Consider the following 15,545-nt stretch of genomic DNA (forward strand, 5'->3'; position numbering starts at 1 on the left):
TATAATTAATACAAACATTTTAGTTTTCCTCAAATACAACTAAATCTATAAGTATTGTAAAGTTGAAGTTAACATAATTGAAAGAAAATATAAAAACCATATTCTACCTGTGATTCTTTAGTTGTGAGGAGTGAATATTTATTATCCTTATTATATGAATTAATATTATAGTATTGATAATTATAATTAATATTGTTAAATTTAAAAAGTGAAACGGAAAAAGAGTAGAAGAGAGTGATAATAACTTTAACTAATCATTGACATAGAAACAATTTCCACAGGAATGGGAAGCTGGGGTATTTTAGTTCAGATTCTGCTACATACAAATAATTAAAACTTTAGTCATCAAAATTTCTTGGGGCATTATTGCTTCTGAGCTGCAGACGTTTGCAGGGTTCAAGAAACTGTACGTCCGTAGCAAATAGAAGCAATGTAGAGGTTCTTAGCCCACTTCTCCTGCAAAACCAAATGTGTATCATCAGAGAGAGACCTTAAATAACTGTAAAAAGCAAAAGCAAAAGCAAACACAAAAAGTGCATTATTTGATGATACCTTGACATGTGTACTGGGAAAAGCAGAAGTCCTAAGTGTTTCCTGGGTTTCATCTACAGGCTTCCTCCTTGGGACGCTGAGGACAAAAGCAGCTTGGTCCCAAGTTGCAGCAGTAGATGTGATTCTGTAACCGCTATCCCACCGCTTGTGAATCCCCTCACTAGGATACAGAAAGTCTAGTTCAATAACCTGAAATTCAAATTCAAACAACACAACAATGGAAACAACTGTTATTCATGCTATCAAGTTGCATTATGAACTACACATACACTACTGACAGATAAAATGACCTGGTCTGAATATCCTGCACCACGAGACATGACGACTCCCCATCTGGGCCCTGAAGTGGCCATTGAAGTCACGTAAAACCCCTCCCTCCACTTTTTGTTAATCCACTTAAAAGGAAATGAATCACTCACTTTGTATGATTGTTGCACAAACTGTGTGCCTGGAATCCACCAAGATCATAGTCAGCAGCAAAACAATTGAAAATTGGCAATCGACATAGCTGGTATATAAACTTAAGAGGAACTAACCCTTGGACATTACTACTAGCGAGCTCCCATTTGCAGCTCCAGCAATTGCGCTGATGTAGTAACCTAGTTCCCATTGCTCCACAATCCATTCCTTCAGGTAAACCAAAACCGAGTATTCCCAGTTAATAAGCATGCCTTGATATTATATATACTTTCAAACAAATTACTCATTATTGGGTGAATTGTATGTTTGTTGATAATATCATATATGTAAACAATCCACAAATAAAAATATAAAAGCAACAGATTGAAATTTACCTTATGGAGAAAGAAGGGTGAGAGTTCGTAAACTTGGCCAGCGAAACCTGTCCCTGCATCCATGATTAATGCCCATACGTTCTGAGATGAAGCAACACTGCTAATATATAACCCATCCTCGTTTCCTTTCTCAATGTGCTGGGATAACCTTGTATCTGATACATTGTAGTGATATCTGCAACACAACACAATCATTAGTAATGTACAACAACTCCCTTCCATTAATAATTTCAAAAGGTGGATAATTCATAGCATATTACTCCTGTGATTAAAATATGAAATACAGGGTAAGCCAAACATACAACACATCAAATACACACAAAAGGTTGTACAAAACAGATTCCACAAGATCCCTATGCATCAGTTTAAAATGCCGGGAATAGAACATATAAATGACAAAACAAACTTCATGACATGCGAATGTGTACCTTTGTTTCATTGGTCTACGAGCGTTGTAAACACTTATCCACTGGGATGCTGGCAAACCTATACGAATCTTCTTTTTTGGCTGGTCATCGTCCTCTTCTTCCATGGCTAATCGGCCTCTCTTATGACCAATGAGCTTCAGACAACAAAATTAGCAATATCAAGTATCTTAACTACAATCTTTGAATGCATAAAGTAATAACAAGTATATTTACTAAAATCTAGGAATGCATCAACACAACACAAATGTGAAGGGATAACAAAGTTTGTTTACCTTTTGTGCACCTTCTGTATTAATTGGTCTAATATCTGGGTTAGGACCAACAATCCCATCAAATAAAGAAATGTATTTTGCATAATTGGGTTCTTCATCAAACTTTAAGTTCACAACATGTTCAACAAACAGCTTAAAAGGTTGGGGACAAAAGCAGCAAATAATCTCTGGAGATGTTCCCATCTTCTTCTTGCAAACTAGGAAACCTTTGTTTTCTCCCTGATAAAATAACGTTTAAGACCAACATTCTGAACATAAGAATAAAACTAAGTTATTTTAATATGTCCAACCTGGAATCCTTGCCAAGGAAGGCGACCTCGGAGAAGGAAAATCAATGTATATGCAAGAGATTCCAAGTCATCCCTCCTGCTTGCAGTTCTACCTAAATGTGCATGAACACTAGCATAGCGGACTGTGCCTCTGAAAATATTTCCCACATATGTTATTAATACCAATACAGAAAACTGTATAAATACTTTCGTCTACATGATCCAAATTCAATTATAAATACCTAAAAACATCTGGTCTTTGATCATATTCCACATGTGAGCCTGTTGTACTATCCCTCCACTTAGTAGCTGTATGCCCAAAACAGCAAAGGAAGTTTGTAATCTAGCACTGCCAAAATATGTAAATATAATAAATAAAAAGTAAGTTGACAACTATATCATACCTAATCCAAGATCTACAAGGAACAATTTTTTCTCATCAGACGTCCCAGGAGGACCAAGCAGAAAATTTTCAGGCTTCACATCTCCGTGCACATATCTGCCATATATATAGCCATACAGTTTAAGGAACATAATTCCAAGCATTATGAAACATTATACACACACAAATTACTAATGCAACGGAACAGATATAGCTTTACAAGAAATTTTTGGCAAATATTCAATGCTTAAAGGATACAAATACAAAAAAATTATGAAGTATTTGTATATGGAAATTATTCAGTATGGATGGTAAGAAAATTACCCTCGAGAGTGCATTTTTTCCAATATAGATATTGCTTCAATGGCAATGCAAGCAACCATTTCCGTGGACATGCTGGAATTCACAAAAAAACACATTAGCACACCAACTGAAAGATAAAATCAACAACAAAGAATACAATTTTATTCATATATGACATAATTCTAAGGACTTACGCATGAGAGTTATTATTATTCCAAACATCCCACAGGCTAGGTCCCAGTATATCCATAACCTGCACAGATTAATTTCTCAGGTCAAACAAACAAACTTTAACCAAGACAATGTCAAATAAGAGAAATATTGAATCATCCTTCAACATAGTAGTTGTAGTAATGAACAAATAGTCAAGAATAAGATCCAACAACATACCATGACATAATAGTCGCCCTGCCTTCCCTTGTAGTGTACATGAGGCACACCATGACTGCCACCGAGAGTGCTGTGCAAATAACAGGGAAAGAGGAAAATGATGAATGGCATAGCCTAGAAAAAAAGAGAGATGATGACTATAAAAAGGAGACAGAATTGCACTCACTTGTACACTTGCCACTCGTAGGGTGGTCCATAAGTACATCCTTTACTAGTTCTATGCTCAAGTTTTAATGCAACCTGACCAAATAGTTAACAGTGTGAATATCTGAAATTTAAACATAAGAAGTAAAACTTAACATTCAATACGGAAAAGATACACATACCTCGACAGCTCCAGGTCCAGTTCTCTCATTCAAATTTCCACTACAACGTCGTCCAACATATACCTGACCAAATCCACCCTTACCAAGTTTTCTTTCTACTTTATAACAAGGGGAATTACCTACTTGAATCTGTCCACCAAAGAGAACAAAATTAGGATATCAGTATCAGCAGAACATGTTATCATGCATATTTATGCTTCATGATTTACAAGGCTCAATTAGGAAAACTAACAAATATTGATAGATATCCATGACAACACAAGAGAAATGTGAGAAAACTATTAGGGAGGAAAACAATTCATAGGACCCTCTGTGGAGACTGCTGAACAACTGTGTTTTCATAAGCATGCTCTTTTTTAATTTATTGAATGACTTTTCAAACTGCTGGTGTTATACAGACAACTAAACATGCTATTTGGTTTGCATCCACTGCCTCACTCCAACCTTTACTCTGTAACATCGAAGTACGTGCCAGTACGTGCCATTGCACATATAATATACTATTACAAGTGCAAAACTCATAAACCTAAGGTCATGAAATGTAGACTAACTATTAGTGACAGCTAAATTTCGGAAAGTAAAGCCATAAGAGTTAGGATGGCCATCCAAACAAATACATAGAGCATAGACAAACACATACCAACAGAATTAATGCTGACTATTCACGTTACGGTTGAAATAGGATTTTTTTTAATATGTGTGGGTAAATTCTATTGGCAATGGATTCATTCATAGAAGGGATAAAATGAGATCATGTAAAAACCAAACATACAAACAACTGTGCCACTACTAGGATTTTTACCTCATGAGTGTTTGAATGTTAAATGCATTCTACAGATGCAGTAATACACAGCTTATGCGTATTTTAAAAAAACTAGTATGATTATGGGTTTATAAGACGTGTCAAAACAGATGCTATGTATTAAATGAAAATCAAAATACAGAGCTCAACCAACGCACGTGAAACCTGTTTTTTCAGAAACAAATAAATTACAAACTAGATGGTAAGTAAGGGAAAATAGAAGACTGCTACACTGCACAGAAACAAACGTGTCAATCATGATTCCCACACCTTACAAATTGTCTATCCATTTTTCAAGAACCGACTTATGAAGTGGTGATCATACATCAGAGCCTGTGCTCCACAATCAAGGCAATCAAGGCACAATCACACTAAAGACTTAACGACGGTAAAGCCTACCACTAAAAAGCCCTAAACAACGTTCCAATAATCTGACCCCAAAATGTCAATGTCAGCCAAACTTAAACGGGCGTTTTCAAAGAAAATGATGTCCTATTTTTTCCTCGCTGGATTACCCTTATCAAGACAAAAATGCCGTTATAACAAAACACCAATTCAAACAACACCCAAGACCTAAATACAAAACTTTCATGATAGAAAGAAACAAACAAAATAGAGAAACGTGATAAAAAAAAAGAATAACGATCAGACCTTCTGAGGAACCTCGGGAGTATTGGCGTCATCTTCAGGACCGGCATTGGCTTTATCATTGCTCCGACCTCCACTGTTATATCCAACCATCTCTTTCTCGCCTACCTCTTCCCTCTCCGCTCCACCCGCGCCAACACCTTCCCCCAATCCCCGATTCTCTTCTTCCTTCGCCGCAACAACTACGTTCTCATTTACCACCACCACCTGCTCCGGCTGGTGCTGCTGTTGCTGCTTGCACTTATTATTTTCGTCGTTGTTGTTGTTACTCTTCGGCACTGCTGCCGCCGCCGCCGCCGCACGCCGCCTCCGGGTCCTCGTCGCAATCGCCTCCCCTTCCGCCGCTGGACCCTGCTGCCGCTCCTGCTGTTTCGCTGCTCCCCGGCCCCTGCTCGCTCCGTTACGAATCACCGGCATCGTTCATCCTTCAAATCTCATCCTCCTCGCGCAAATTCCGACCGAGTAAAAGAAAAAAACGAAATTCTAGAAACCTCCACGTTCCCCAGACGCCGCTTCGCCTCCGATCAAATCCAGACGCGCGAAATTTACCCAATACCTCAAAGAAGTTTCGAGAACCGCGCCGATTTCGCTGAATACCAAAAGCCAAACAGCGAGTGCACAGAGCAAAATGTGACACAAAGCGATACCCGTCTCAAACGATCCACACTATCGAGATTACTTGAATCTGCGCGTGAAGAGATTGTCACGGTCGAATTAGGGTTCCGAAACGATCACGCAGAGAAGGAAGAAGCCATGGACGAGGATGAGAGAGAAAAATAGAGAGAGGGGAAGAAAGCTTTTGAGTACTTGCTGAGACACAGTACACGAGGTTTTTTTTATTTATTTAAAATGTCACTGGTAATAAATTTTTTTGGTGAAACTAAGAAATAATTAATTTTATTATTCAATTTGTTTGGTTTTGCTAACCGTTGATTAGGCTCGATTGGACGGATCGATTTGATTGGAGTTTTTTTAGAATAAGCAAGGTTTTATGGAAATAAAATATTATTAATAATTTGAGAGGGTAGAAAATTAGTGAAAAGTGGTGAGAGTTTGCGATTGAAAGAAGTTTTGGGTTGAGAGGTGGTGCTATTGTAGAGGATCGCCCACGCTTCTTCTCCTGTGGATGCTAACATCTCCACCCTTTATTCCTTGATTGTACGGTATCTATCGTGGGTCCCAATTCAACTCAACCACAATCACTAGGATTTAAAGTTTGACCAAGTTATTGGAGTTTTCCTTTTTCTTAATACTCCACGAATATTTTGGAGTTTTGGTCATCATTTTTAACATTTTTTAAGCAATTTGAATTGTTTTAGAAAGGCTAAAATATTTTTTTTAATAAATTATATAATTTTGTTTTATATCCCAAAAATATATTGGGCAATGTTTTCAATAGGAAAAAAATCATCTCTTTATAACTTGAATATATTTTGTCAGATATTACCTGAATGTTAATTAAAGTATTTTAATAATTAATAACATATCATAATCTCTTGTGACACAACAACAAACTTATTAATCTCTTATTCTATTCTATCTTTAACTTATTTTTCAAAGTTAAAAATTCTATAAATATATGATAATACAACAATAAGTACTCATTCATTATTTAATGTTATAATATATTTTTTATTTTCTTCTATAAAGTTCTTAGCAAGTGAGTATTGAAAAATCTTTTTCATATGGACATTTTTTCAGTTTTTAACAAACAACCTAGCTTCGAAATTTAAAAAAGTTAAGATCAAATCTTTTACATTGTGTTTCTTTTATACGATTGATTAATTATGTTTGGTTGTTTGTTTTAGGGTGAGAACAAGTGAGTGCAACCTATTTTCTTTCTCTCTTACATGTACGCACGATTTGAATCGGGATGATTAGTGTTCATCTCGATTGAAAAATAAAGAAACTTTATGTTTACATCTAGGTGTTTGTAGTTATTAGAGAGATAGAAAAAACAAAGAAAGTGAAAAATGACTTTATGCTAACTTGTGAAGATTTGTTGAGAAAGATTTTGTTTTTTCCATATTACCCTTCACCTATTATCCTATGTGCCATAACATCAGTGCCATGTGTAAAGTTACATTTTTATTAATTAAAAAAAATACAATTTCAATCACACTCATCACTCACAAACTTTTATAAACTTTTCCTACACTTTTCACACTATTTACCTTAATCCAAACACCCTAACTTTATTTACATTTTTCCTTCAAATTATCTCAAATCCACTTCCTTATTTCCACTCCCTAATTCAAACAAAGAAGTAGTGATTTCAGACCCAAGCCACATAGGCATGAGCAAATTTACCCCAAGTGTCCTTCTTTTATGCACTATTCTTTCACAATGTTGCAATGTTTTTTTTTACCATAATCAATATTGGAGACCAATGTAAACAAATAATAATTGATATGCCTATGTTTTTTACCATAATTGATGTTGCAAATCAGTGCAAGCAAAGTATAATCGATTATGCATATGTTTTAAAGATTGATGTTGAACAACATTCTATTACTAGCATAATCGATTATCCAAATATTTTTAAGTCATAATCAATGTTGGATACCCTTGTATGAATGACATGGATAATTATCCAAATGTTTTTTTATTATTATTATTTGTGTTTAATTTTTTAGTTGCAGCACGTTAAAAAATTTATGTAATATTTTTTTTATAGTATATTTGTATATTTCTATTTAATGTGTTGATGTGTTTATATGAAGGAGACTTGTGTATTATAATTATGTTTATATAAAAAATTATATTATAATTAGCTATACACTTGTTTTTGTGTTTAGTTATATAAACCTTAAACCTAATCCTAATTGTACACCTACCTCTAATCATAATCCTAAGAGTAACACTAATACTAACCATACCCATAACCTTAAATCTTAAACCATGATCCTAAACCCTAACCATAATCATAATGTAAAAGATTTCAATTAACTAAAATCTACACAAAAATACACCATATTTTATTTTTCAAAATATTTTTAAAGACAAGAGCAAATTTGTAAACTTACATTTTAAATATTTTAAAAAAAAAATTATCTTTGAACAATCATATCACTCACAAACTTCAATAAATTTTTTTCCACAAATTCACTTTACATACTTTAATCCAAACAACCTCACTTTCTTCACATTTCCCTCTCTAATCACCTCAAATTCTCACACATTCATTCCCTAATTCAAACAAAGCATTAAGGTGTCTTCTTTTCACCTCAAATAAAAAATTATATTTTTTCAGTAAAAACATTTTATGTTTATCATAGGGTTTAGGTAAAAAAAATTATAAACCCTCTAGTTGTATGCTTATTATTATAAGTAAGACTATCATCTCATTTTCATCCAATATTAAGACTTCTTTAAAGAAAATACGTACTAAAGGTGTTAAACGGAAAACTACAAAAGTCAACTCTCAGAGGCATGGTATTGAGACACAAACATAGCAACAACGCACTAAGGGCCATACATAAAGAATATGTGTAGACGTCTTGTGAATATGATCATTATTTTGTGATAGACGTCTTCAAACCATCTTCAGACCAAAGCACGACCATTATTTTGAATTATGAAAAAAATCTTGTGAATATGATCAACAACTATACGTCAAAGTCATTTCAACACCCCTTTAAATGAATTCATAAAATACTCAATGACTTTCATCCTTTCACTTCAAAGTTTACGATGTCAACTAATTTAATACGAGTCATCATTTATAATCATTTTACTTGAACAAATATAACATCATGTCATAGATAATTTAAATCATAGATATTATGCATAATCACAAACATTTCTTAATATTTTTAATTGCATATATCTTTATGAATTAGGGAAAATTTGTAAAGTGAATCAAATCATAAATGCCTTCTAGTTATTTTTAGGTCTAAATTTGTTAGGCGAATTTGAATCTACTCAGGGAATTTAGAAAGACTTTCATACTTGTATTTAAGTTTGTGAGTAATATTGGTTCTCTAAACAAAATTTAGTGTGTGAAATTGCAATTCACTAAACTCGCCTAAGCTTGCAAGTAATGTTGGCTTTTTAGATGAAATTCGCTAAGTGGATTATATATAACTTGTAATTTTGCATAATCTTTTAAAACCAACTCCCAAAATGAAAATTTTCATTCCATACACTTTCTATAAGTTTAAAATATATAAATATACTCACCTATTGCACAAATTTCATGTTTAAATCATTCCAAATCAGTTTGGCCATACAAAACTCAATCTACAAATTTATGAAATTAAAGTATCACTACAAGCATAACCTCATTCAATAAGCTACATCTAATTATTCTTTCAAATTTTAAAACATAACTCAAAAGTGACTTTTTATTTGAATTTGAATATATCCTGACTTTTTAGTCAATAATATATAAAGACATTCACAGAAGTGTCACAACTTCATAACTAAAACGAAAATTATATCATAATTTAAGAAATTATTTCAATGTATACAAATATAAAAGTAAGGTAAGATGTGAAAAAGAATTAATAAGAAATTAAAAAAAAATTAAAACTATGAATAGAAATTTAGTATTATTTAATTAACTTATTATTTATATTATAAAAATATAACAATTGCCCGTCTAGCTCAGTTGGTAGAGCGCAAGGCTCTTAACCTTGTGGTCGTGGGTTCGAGCCCCACGGTGGGCGTTTTCTTTTAGTATTTTAATTAATTTTTTATTTTATTTTTTTGTACTCTTTACGGGTTGGGCTGTTGGCCCAATAACTTCAAATTTATGCATGATCAATCTATTTTAGGAAAAATAAACACATCAACATACTGATTTTCTGCACCTCGCATAAATGACATTGAAATTTATAATTATAATATAATTTAAAAATGACGGTGACATTTCTTTACAAATATAATAATACTTTTTTATAGTTTTGGTAATATTTTATAAAACATTATGTCATAATATATCATTTACTATATAAATTGAAATGTTTTTTTACTAGTTTAAAGGTTTTGTACATAAATATACTTTTATATTTACCAACACTAATACGAAGTGAACTTTAATCCTAACTCAACCCCATAAAACCGGCTCATTGAATTGAGGTTTGCACCCACTTATATACAATGCAATGTACTCATCTCTAGTCGATGTGGGATCTCTAACACACCCCTCACTCCGAGAGTGACAACTCGTGCGTGGGATAACATATTATGGATGGTCCGATAACGGCCCAGGTGACACGATAGGCCCAACAAACACTCACTAGGATAGACTCGAGATGACTGTGATATCATATAAGAAAATGATAAAAAATGGTAAGAAAAAGAGATGTTTCTTATTCTACTCTACCGAAACTTGAGAAATTCCGGCCTAATTTCTGCAATTTCATTATGGGTCCGTATTGCGCTGAAAAAAATTCACACAAGTATTTTCGTATGTTGTTTGCACCCAGGCAAGGACGCATGTCCATAAATGAATCACAAAACGAAGATACGGGGCAGAAAAGCCAGGACGTTTTGTTTTCGGAAAACTGGTTTTGTTCACTCTCGGTGTGGGACTTACTACGCCTTACTCCTCGGGTATTTTGGTCTGAAATTTTTACCAGACATTCGTCACTGTGTCTATTGAGTTTTGGCTGAGTTTTGAGCCCCAGATTCGTCCAACAAGATTGGCAATAAAATTTTATTCGTCACTGCCAAGGCTGAAAGAAAGGTTCGTTTGTGTGTGAAACTGTTTGATTTTTTTCGTGGGTGAATACTCATCCGTTTGACCTGAAATTTTTCGCGTTTTGTCCCAAATTCAGTGGAGATTCTTGGGTGAAATTTCAGGAAAAAACAAATTCGGGAGAATTTTCAGAAATTTTGTGCAAACAAGGCTATCCTCAATCGAAATTTGTGAAATTCCAGCCTAATTTCTGCAATTTCATTCTGGGTCCGTATTGCGCTGAAAAAAATTCACACAAGTACTTTCGTATGTTTTTTGCACCCAGACAAGGAGGCACGTCCATAAACGAATCACAAAAAGAATATACGGGGAAGAAAAGCCAGGACGTTTTGTTTTTGGAAAACTGGTTTTGTTCACTCTTGGTGTGGGACTTACTACGCCTTACTCCTCGGGTATTTTGGTCTAAAATTTTTATCAGACATTCGTCCTTGTGTCTATTGAGTTTTGGCTGAGGTTTGAGCCCCAGATTCGTCCCACAAGATTGGCAATAAAATTTTATTCGTCACTGCCAAGGCTGAAAGAAAGGTTCGTTTGTGTGTGAAACTGTTTGATTTTTTTCGTGGGTGAATACTCATCCGTTTGACCTGAAATTTGTCGCGTTTGGCCCAAATTCAGTGGAGATTCTTGAAGGAATTTCAAGAAAAAACTATTCCGAGAGAATTTTTCAGAAATTTTGTTTAAACCAAAGCTATCCTCTATCGAAACTTGTGAAATTCCGACCTAATTTCTGCAATTTGATTTTGGGTCCGTGTTGCGCTGAAAAAAATCACACAATCACTTTTGTATGTTGTTTGCACCCAGGCTAGGAGGCACGTCCATAAACGAATCACAAAAAGGAGATACGGGGAAGAAAAGCCAGGACGTTTTATTTTCCGAAAATCGGTTTTGTTCACTCAGAGTCTGGGACTTACTACACCTTACTCCTCGGGTATTTTGGTCTGAAATTTTTACCAGACGTTCGTCATTGTGTCTATTGAGTTTTGGCTGAGGTTTGAGCCTCAGATTCGTCCCCCAATATTGGCAATAATTTTTTTATTCGTCACTGCCAAGCTGAAAGGAAGGTTCGTTTGTGTGTGAAACTGTTTGATTTTTTTCGTGGGTGAATACTCATCCGTTTGACCTGAAATTTGTCGCGTTTTGTCCCGAATTCAGTGGAGATTCTTGGGTGGAATTTCAGGAAAAAACTATTCCGGGAGAATTTTTCAAAAATTTTGTGCAAACCAAGACTATCCTCAACCGAAACTTGTGAAATTCCGACCTAATTTCTGCAATTTCATTCTGGGTCCGTAATCCGCTGAAAAAAAATCACACAAGCACTTTCGTATGTTGTTTGCACCCAGGCAAGGAGGCACGTCCATAAACGAATCACAAAAAGAAGATACGGGGAAGAAAAGCCAGGACATTTTGTGTTTGGAAAACTGGTTTTGTTCACTCTCGGTGTGGGACTTACTACGCCTTACTCCTCGGGTATTTTGGTCTGAAATTTCTACCAGACATTCGTCACTGTGTCTATTGAGTTTTGGCTGAGCTTTGAGCCCCAGATTCGTCCCACAAGATTGGCAATAAATTTTTTATTCGTCATTGCCAGGGCTGAAAGGAAGGTTCCTTTGTGTGTGAAACTGTTTAATTTTTTTCGTGGGTGAATACTCATCTGTTGAACCTGAAATTTCTCGCGTTTTGTCCCAAATTCAGTGGAGATTCTTGGGTGGAATTTCAGGAAAAAATTATTCTAGGAGAATTTTTCAGAAATTCCAAGGCTATATCTTCTATCGAAACTTGTGAAATTCCGACCTAATTTATGCAATTTCATTCTGGGTCCGTATTGCGCTGAAAAAAATTCACACAAGCACTTTCGTATGTTGTTTGCACCAAGGAATGGTGGCACGTCCATAAACGAATCACAAAAAGGAGATAATGGGAAGAAAAGCCATGACGTTTTGTTATTGGAAAACCGGTTTTGTTCACTCTCGGTCTGGGACTTACTACGCCTTACTCATCGGGTATTTTGATCTGAAATTTTTATTAGACATTTGTCACTGTGTCTATTGAGTTTTGGCTGAGGTTTGAGCCCCAGATTCATCCCACAAGATTGGCAACAAATTTTTTATACGTCACTGCCAGGGCTGAAAGGAAGGTTCGTTTGTGTGTGAAACTGTTTGATTTTTTTCGTGGGTGAATCCTCATCCTTTTGACCTGAAATTTGTCGCGTTTTGTTCCAAATTCAGTTGAGATTCTTGGGTGGAATTTCAGGAAAAAACTATTCCTGGAGAATTTTTCAGAAATTTTGTGCAAACCAAGGCTATCCTCTACCGAAACTTGTGAAATTCTGGCCTAATTTCTGCAATTTCATTCTGGGTCCGTATTGCGCTGAAAAAAATTCACACAAGCACTTTCGTATGTTGTTTGCACCCAGGCAAGGAGGCACGTCCATAAACGAATCATAAAAAGAAGATACGGGGAAGAAAAGCCAGGATGTTTTGTTTTCGGAAAACTGGTTTTGTTCACGCTCGGTCTAGGACTTACTACGCCTTACTCCTCGGGTATTTTGGTCTGAAATTTTTACCAGACATTCGTCACTGTGTCTATTGAGTTTTGGCTAAGGTTTGAGCCCCAGATTCGTTCCACAAGATTGACAATAAATATTTTATTCGTCACTGCCAGGGCTGAAAGGAAGGTTCGTTTGTGTGTGAAACTGTTTGATTTTTTTCGTGGGTGAATACTCATTCGTTTGACCTGAAATTTGTCGCGTTTTGTCCCAAATTCAGTGGATATTCTTGGGTGGAATTTCAGGAAAAAACTATTCTGGGAGAATTTTTCAGAAATTTTGTGCAAACCAAGGCTATCCTCTATCGAAACTTGTGAAATTCCGGCCTAATTTCTGTAATTTCATTCTGGGTCCATATTGCACTGAAAAAAATTCACACACGCACTTTCGTATGTTGTTTGCACCCAGGCAAGGAGGCACGTCCATAAACGAATCACAAAAAGAAGATACGGGGAAGAAAAGCCAGGACGTTTTGTTTTTGGAAAACCGATTTTGTTCACTCTCGGTCTGGGATTTACTACGCCTTACTCCTCGGGTATTTTGGTCTGAAATTTTTACCAGACATTCGTCACTGTGTCTATTGAGTTTTGGCTGAGGTTTGAGCCCCAGATTCGTCCCACAAGATTGTCAATAAATTTTTTATTCGTCACTGCCAAGGGTAAAAGGAAGGTTCGTTTGTGTGTGAAACTGTTTGATTTTTTTCGTGGGTGAATACTCATCTGTTTGACCTGAAATTTGTCTCGTTTTTTCCCAAATTCAGTGGAGATTCTTGCGTGGAATTTCAAGAAAAAACTATTCCGGGTGAATTTTTCAGAAAATTTATGCAAACCAAGGTTATCATTCTCTTATGGGTATTATTACATCACTTCTTGTATAGGAAATATATAGGGAGTTTCTCTCTCCAAATTACAATCTAATTAGATAGGGAGTCTCTCTCTATCATTATTAAATTAATTATATATAATTAGATACAATATCGTATAATATTGCATACAATTATTACATATAATTTGATAATTATTATTTTCTTAATAAACACTTTTAACATATACAAATGCGATCTTAGTTCAACAACAAGAGGTTAAATTATCCCTAAAAAAGCTATTTGATTTCAAAGATTAATATAAAAACTCGTAAAAAAGAATTATTATGAATTATACTTATTACAGTAAATCCTCTATTTCATGTAATATAAATATTCATTTTGACTTTCTTCAAAAAGTCGTAGATGAAGAAAGTGCAAAAAAAAAAAAAAAAAAAATCACATTAATAAAGATCAAGTAGATGTTATGACAAAATCAGGTAAGATTGATAAGTTTATATAAGTTTAATCAATAACTTGAATGATAAAGAATAAAACATGATATATAGATTGAATTAATTTAATCAAATCTTTGAGTGAAAAAAAGAATGTGAGAAGAGAAGTTTCATATCAAAATAACATTATTTTAATGTTTGTTTTTTTTTTATGAAAGGAACACGTTATTTTCTTAGCAAGATAAATTAAAATTACTCCTCTTTCTTTTTTTAGAAATTGTATTCTTCTTTTCATTTTTTGTTTTAATAGTCAAATTCTTATATTGTTATTTATATATGTATATATATTTTCAACTTGTAATAGGAATACAAACCTTAAAATTCTCACCTTTTTTTCTCGTATGTTAAACAATAAATATAGTAAAGTTTCTCGTGGTTTATGAAGTAATTATAAACTTTTTACTTTAATTTTTTTTACTTATAATTTTAGCAAATCGTTATCACTTTTTATGACTAATGCGTCAACTGATTAAAACAAGCTAAAAACTAAGAGTATAATTAAGCTTCGAAAACAGTTATATAAATAAAAAAAATGAAAAATGTCAGTTAAAAAATTATTTGATTTATAATTGTTCTGCAACGGTTGGAATCAAGAAAACTATTTGAACTACTTTTTTATATTCTCGGTTAGTCAGTTTATAATACAATTTATCTACAAGCAAGTTCCTTACTCTTCTCTTCTCACTCTACCTCTCAATCTCTACAAAGTTCAAACTCGGATGGTACTTGCAAAAGACACTCTTACGCTCAAATCAGAATTTAATATTCAGCACTCGGTATTATGAATACGGTATAATGACGTACCTGATTCTT

General features: G+C 34.3%; 1 protein-coding gene and 1 non-coding gene across 2 annotated transcripts; one reads left to right on the plus strand and one right to left on the minus strand.

The window, feature by feature from the left end:
* Positions 1–235: 235 nt before the first annotated feature.
* Positions 236–6,042, minus strand: LOC137818310 (casein kinase 1-like protein HD16). Its single transcript, XM_068621645.1, has 16 exons — positions 5,170–6,042; positions 3,717–3,845; positions 3,557–3,630; positions 3,391–3,460; positions 3,195–3,253; positions 3,022–3,093; positions 2,720–2,814; positions 2,558–2,624; positions 2,337–2,466; positions 2,047–2,265; positions 1,775–1,908; positions 1,347–1,521; positions 1,089–1,179; positions 843–1,000; positions 553–741; positions 236–456 (listed from the first exon to the last, which is right to left on the minus strand). The coding sequence occupies exons 1-16, from the start codon at positions 5,581–5,583 to the stop codon at positions 397–399; spliced, it is 2,136 nt and encodes a 711-aa protein (XP_068477746.1). The 5' UTR covers positions 5,584–6,042; the 3' UTR covers positions 236–396.
* A 3,721-nt stretch (positions 6,043–9,763) lies between these two features.
* TRNAK-CUU (transfer RNA lysine (anticodon CUU)) lies at positions 9,764–9,836 on the plus strand. The gene has a single exon. It is a non-coding gene; the product is annotated as a tRNA-Lys (tRNA).
* Positions 9,837–15,545: the final 5,709 nt, after the last annotated feature.

Source organism: Phaseolus vulgaris, chromosome 10 (assembly GCF_051622355.1).
Source record: "Phaseolus vulgaris cultivar YP4 chromosome 10, ASM5162235v1, whole genome shotgun sequence".
Classification (NCBI taxonomy): Eukaryota; Viridiplantae; Streptophyta; class Magnoliopsida; order Fabales; family Fabaceae; genus Phaseolus; species Phaseolus vulgaris.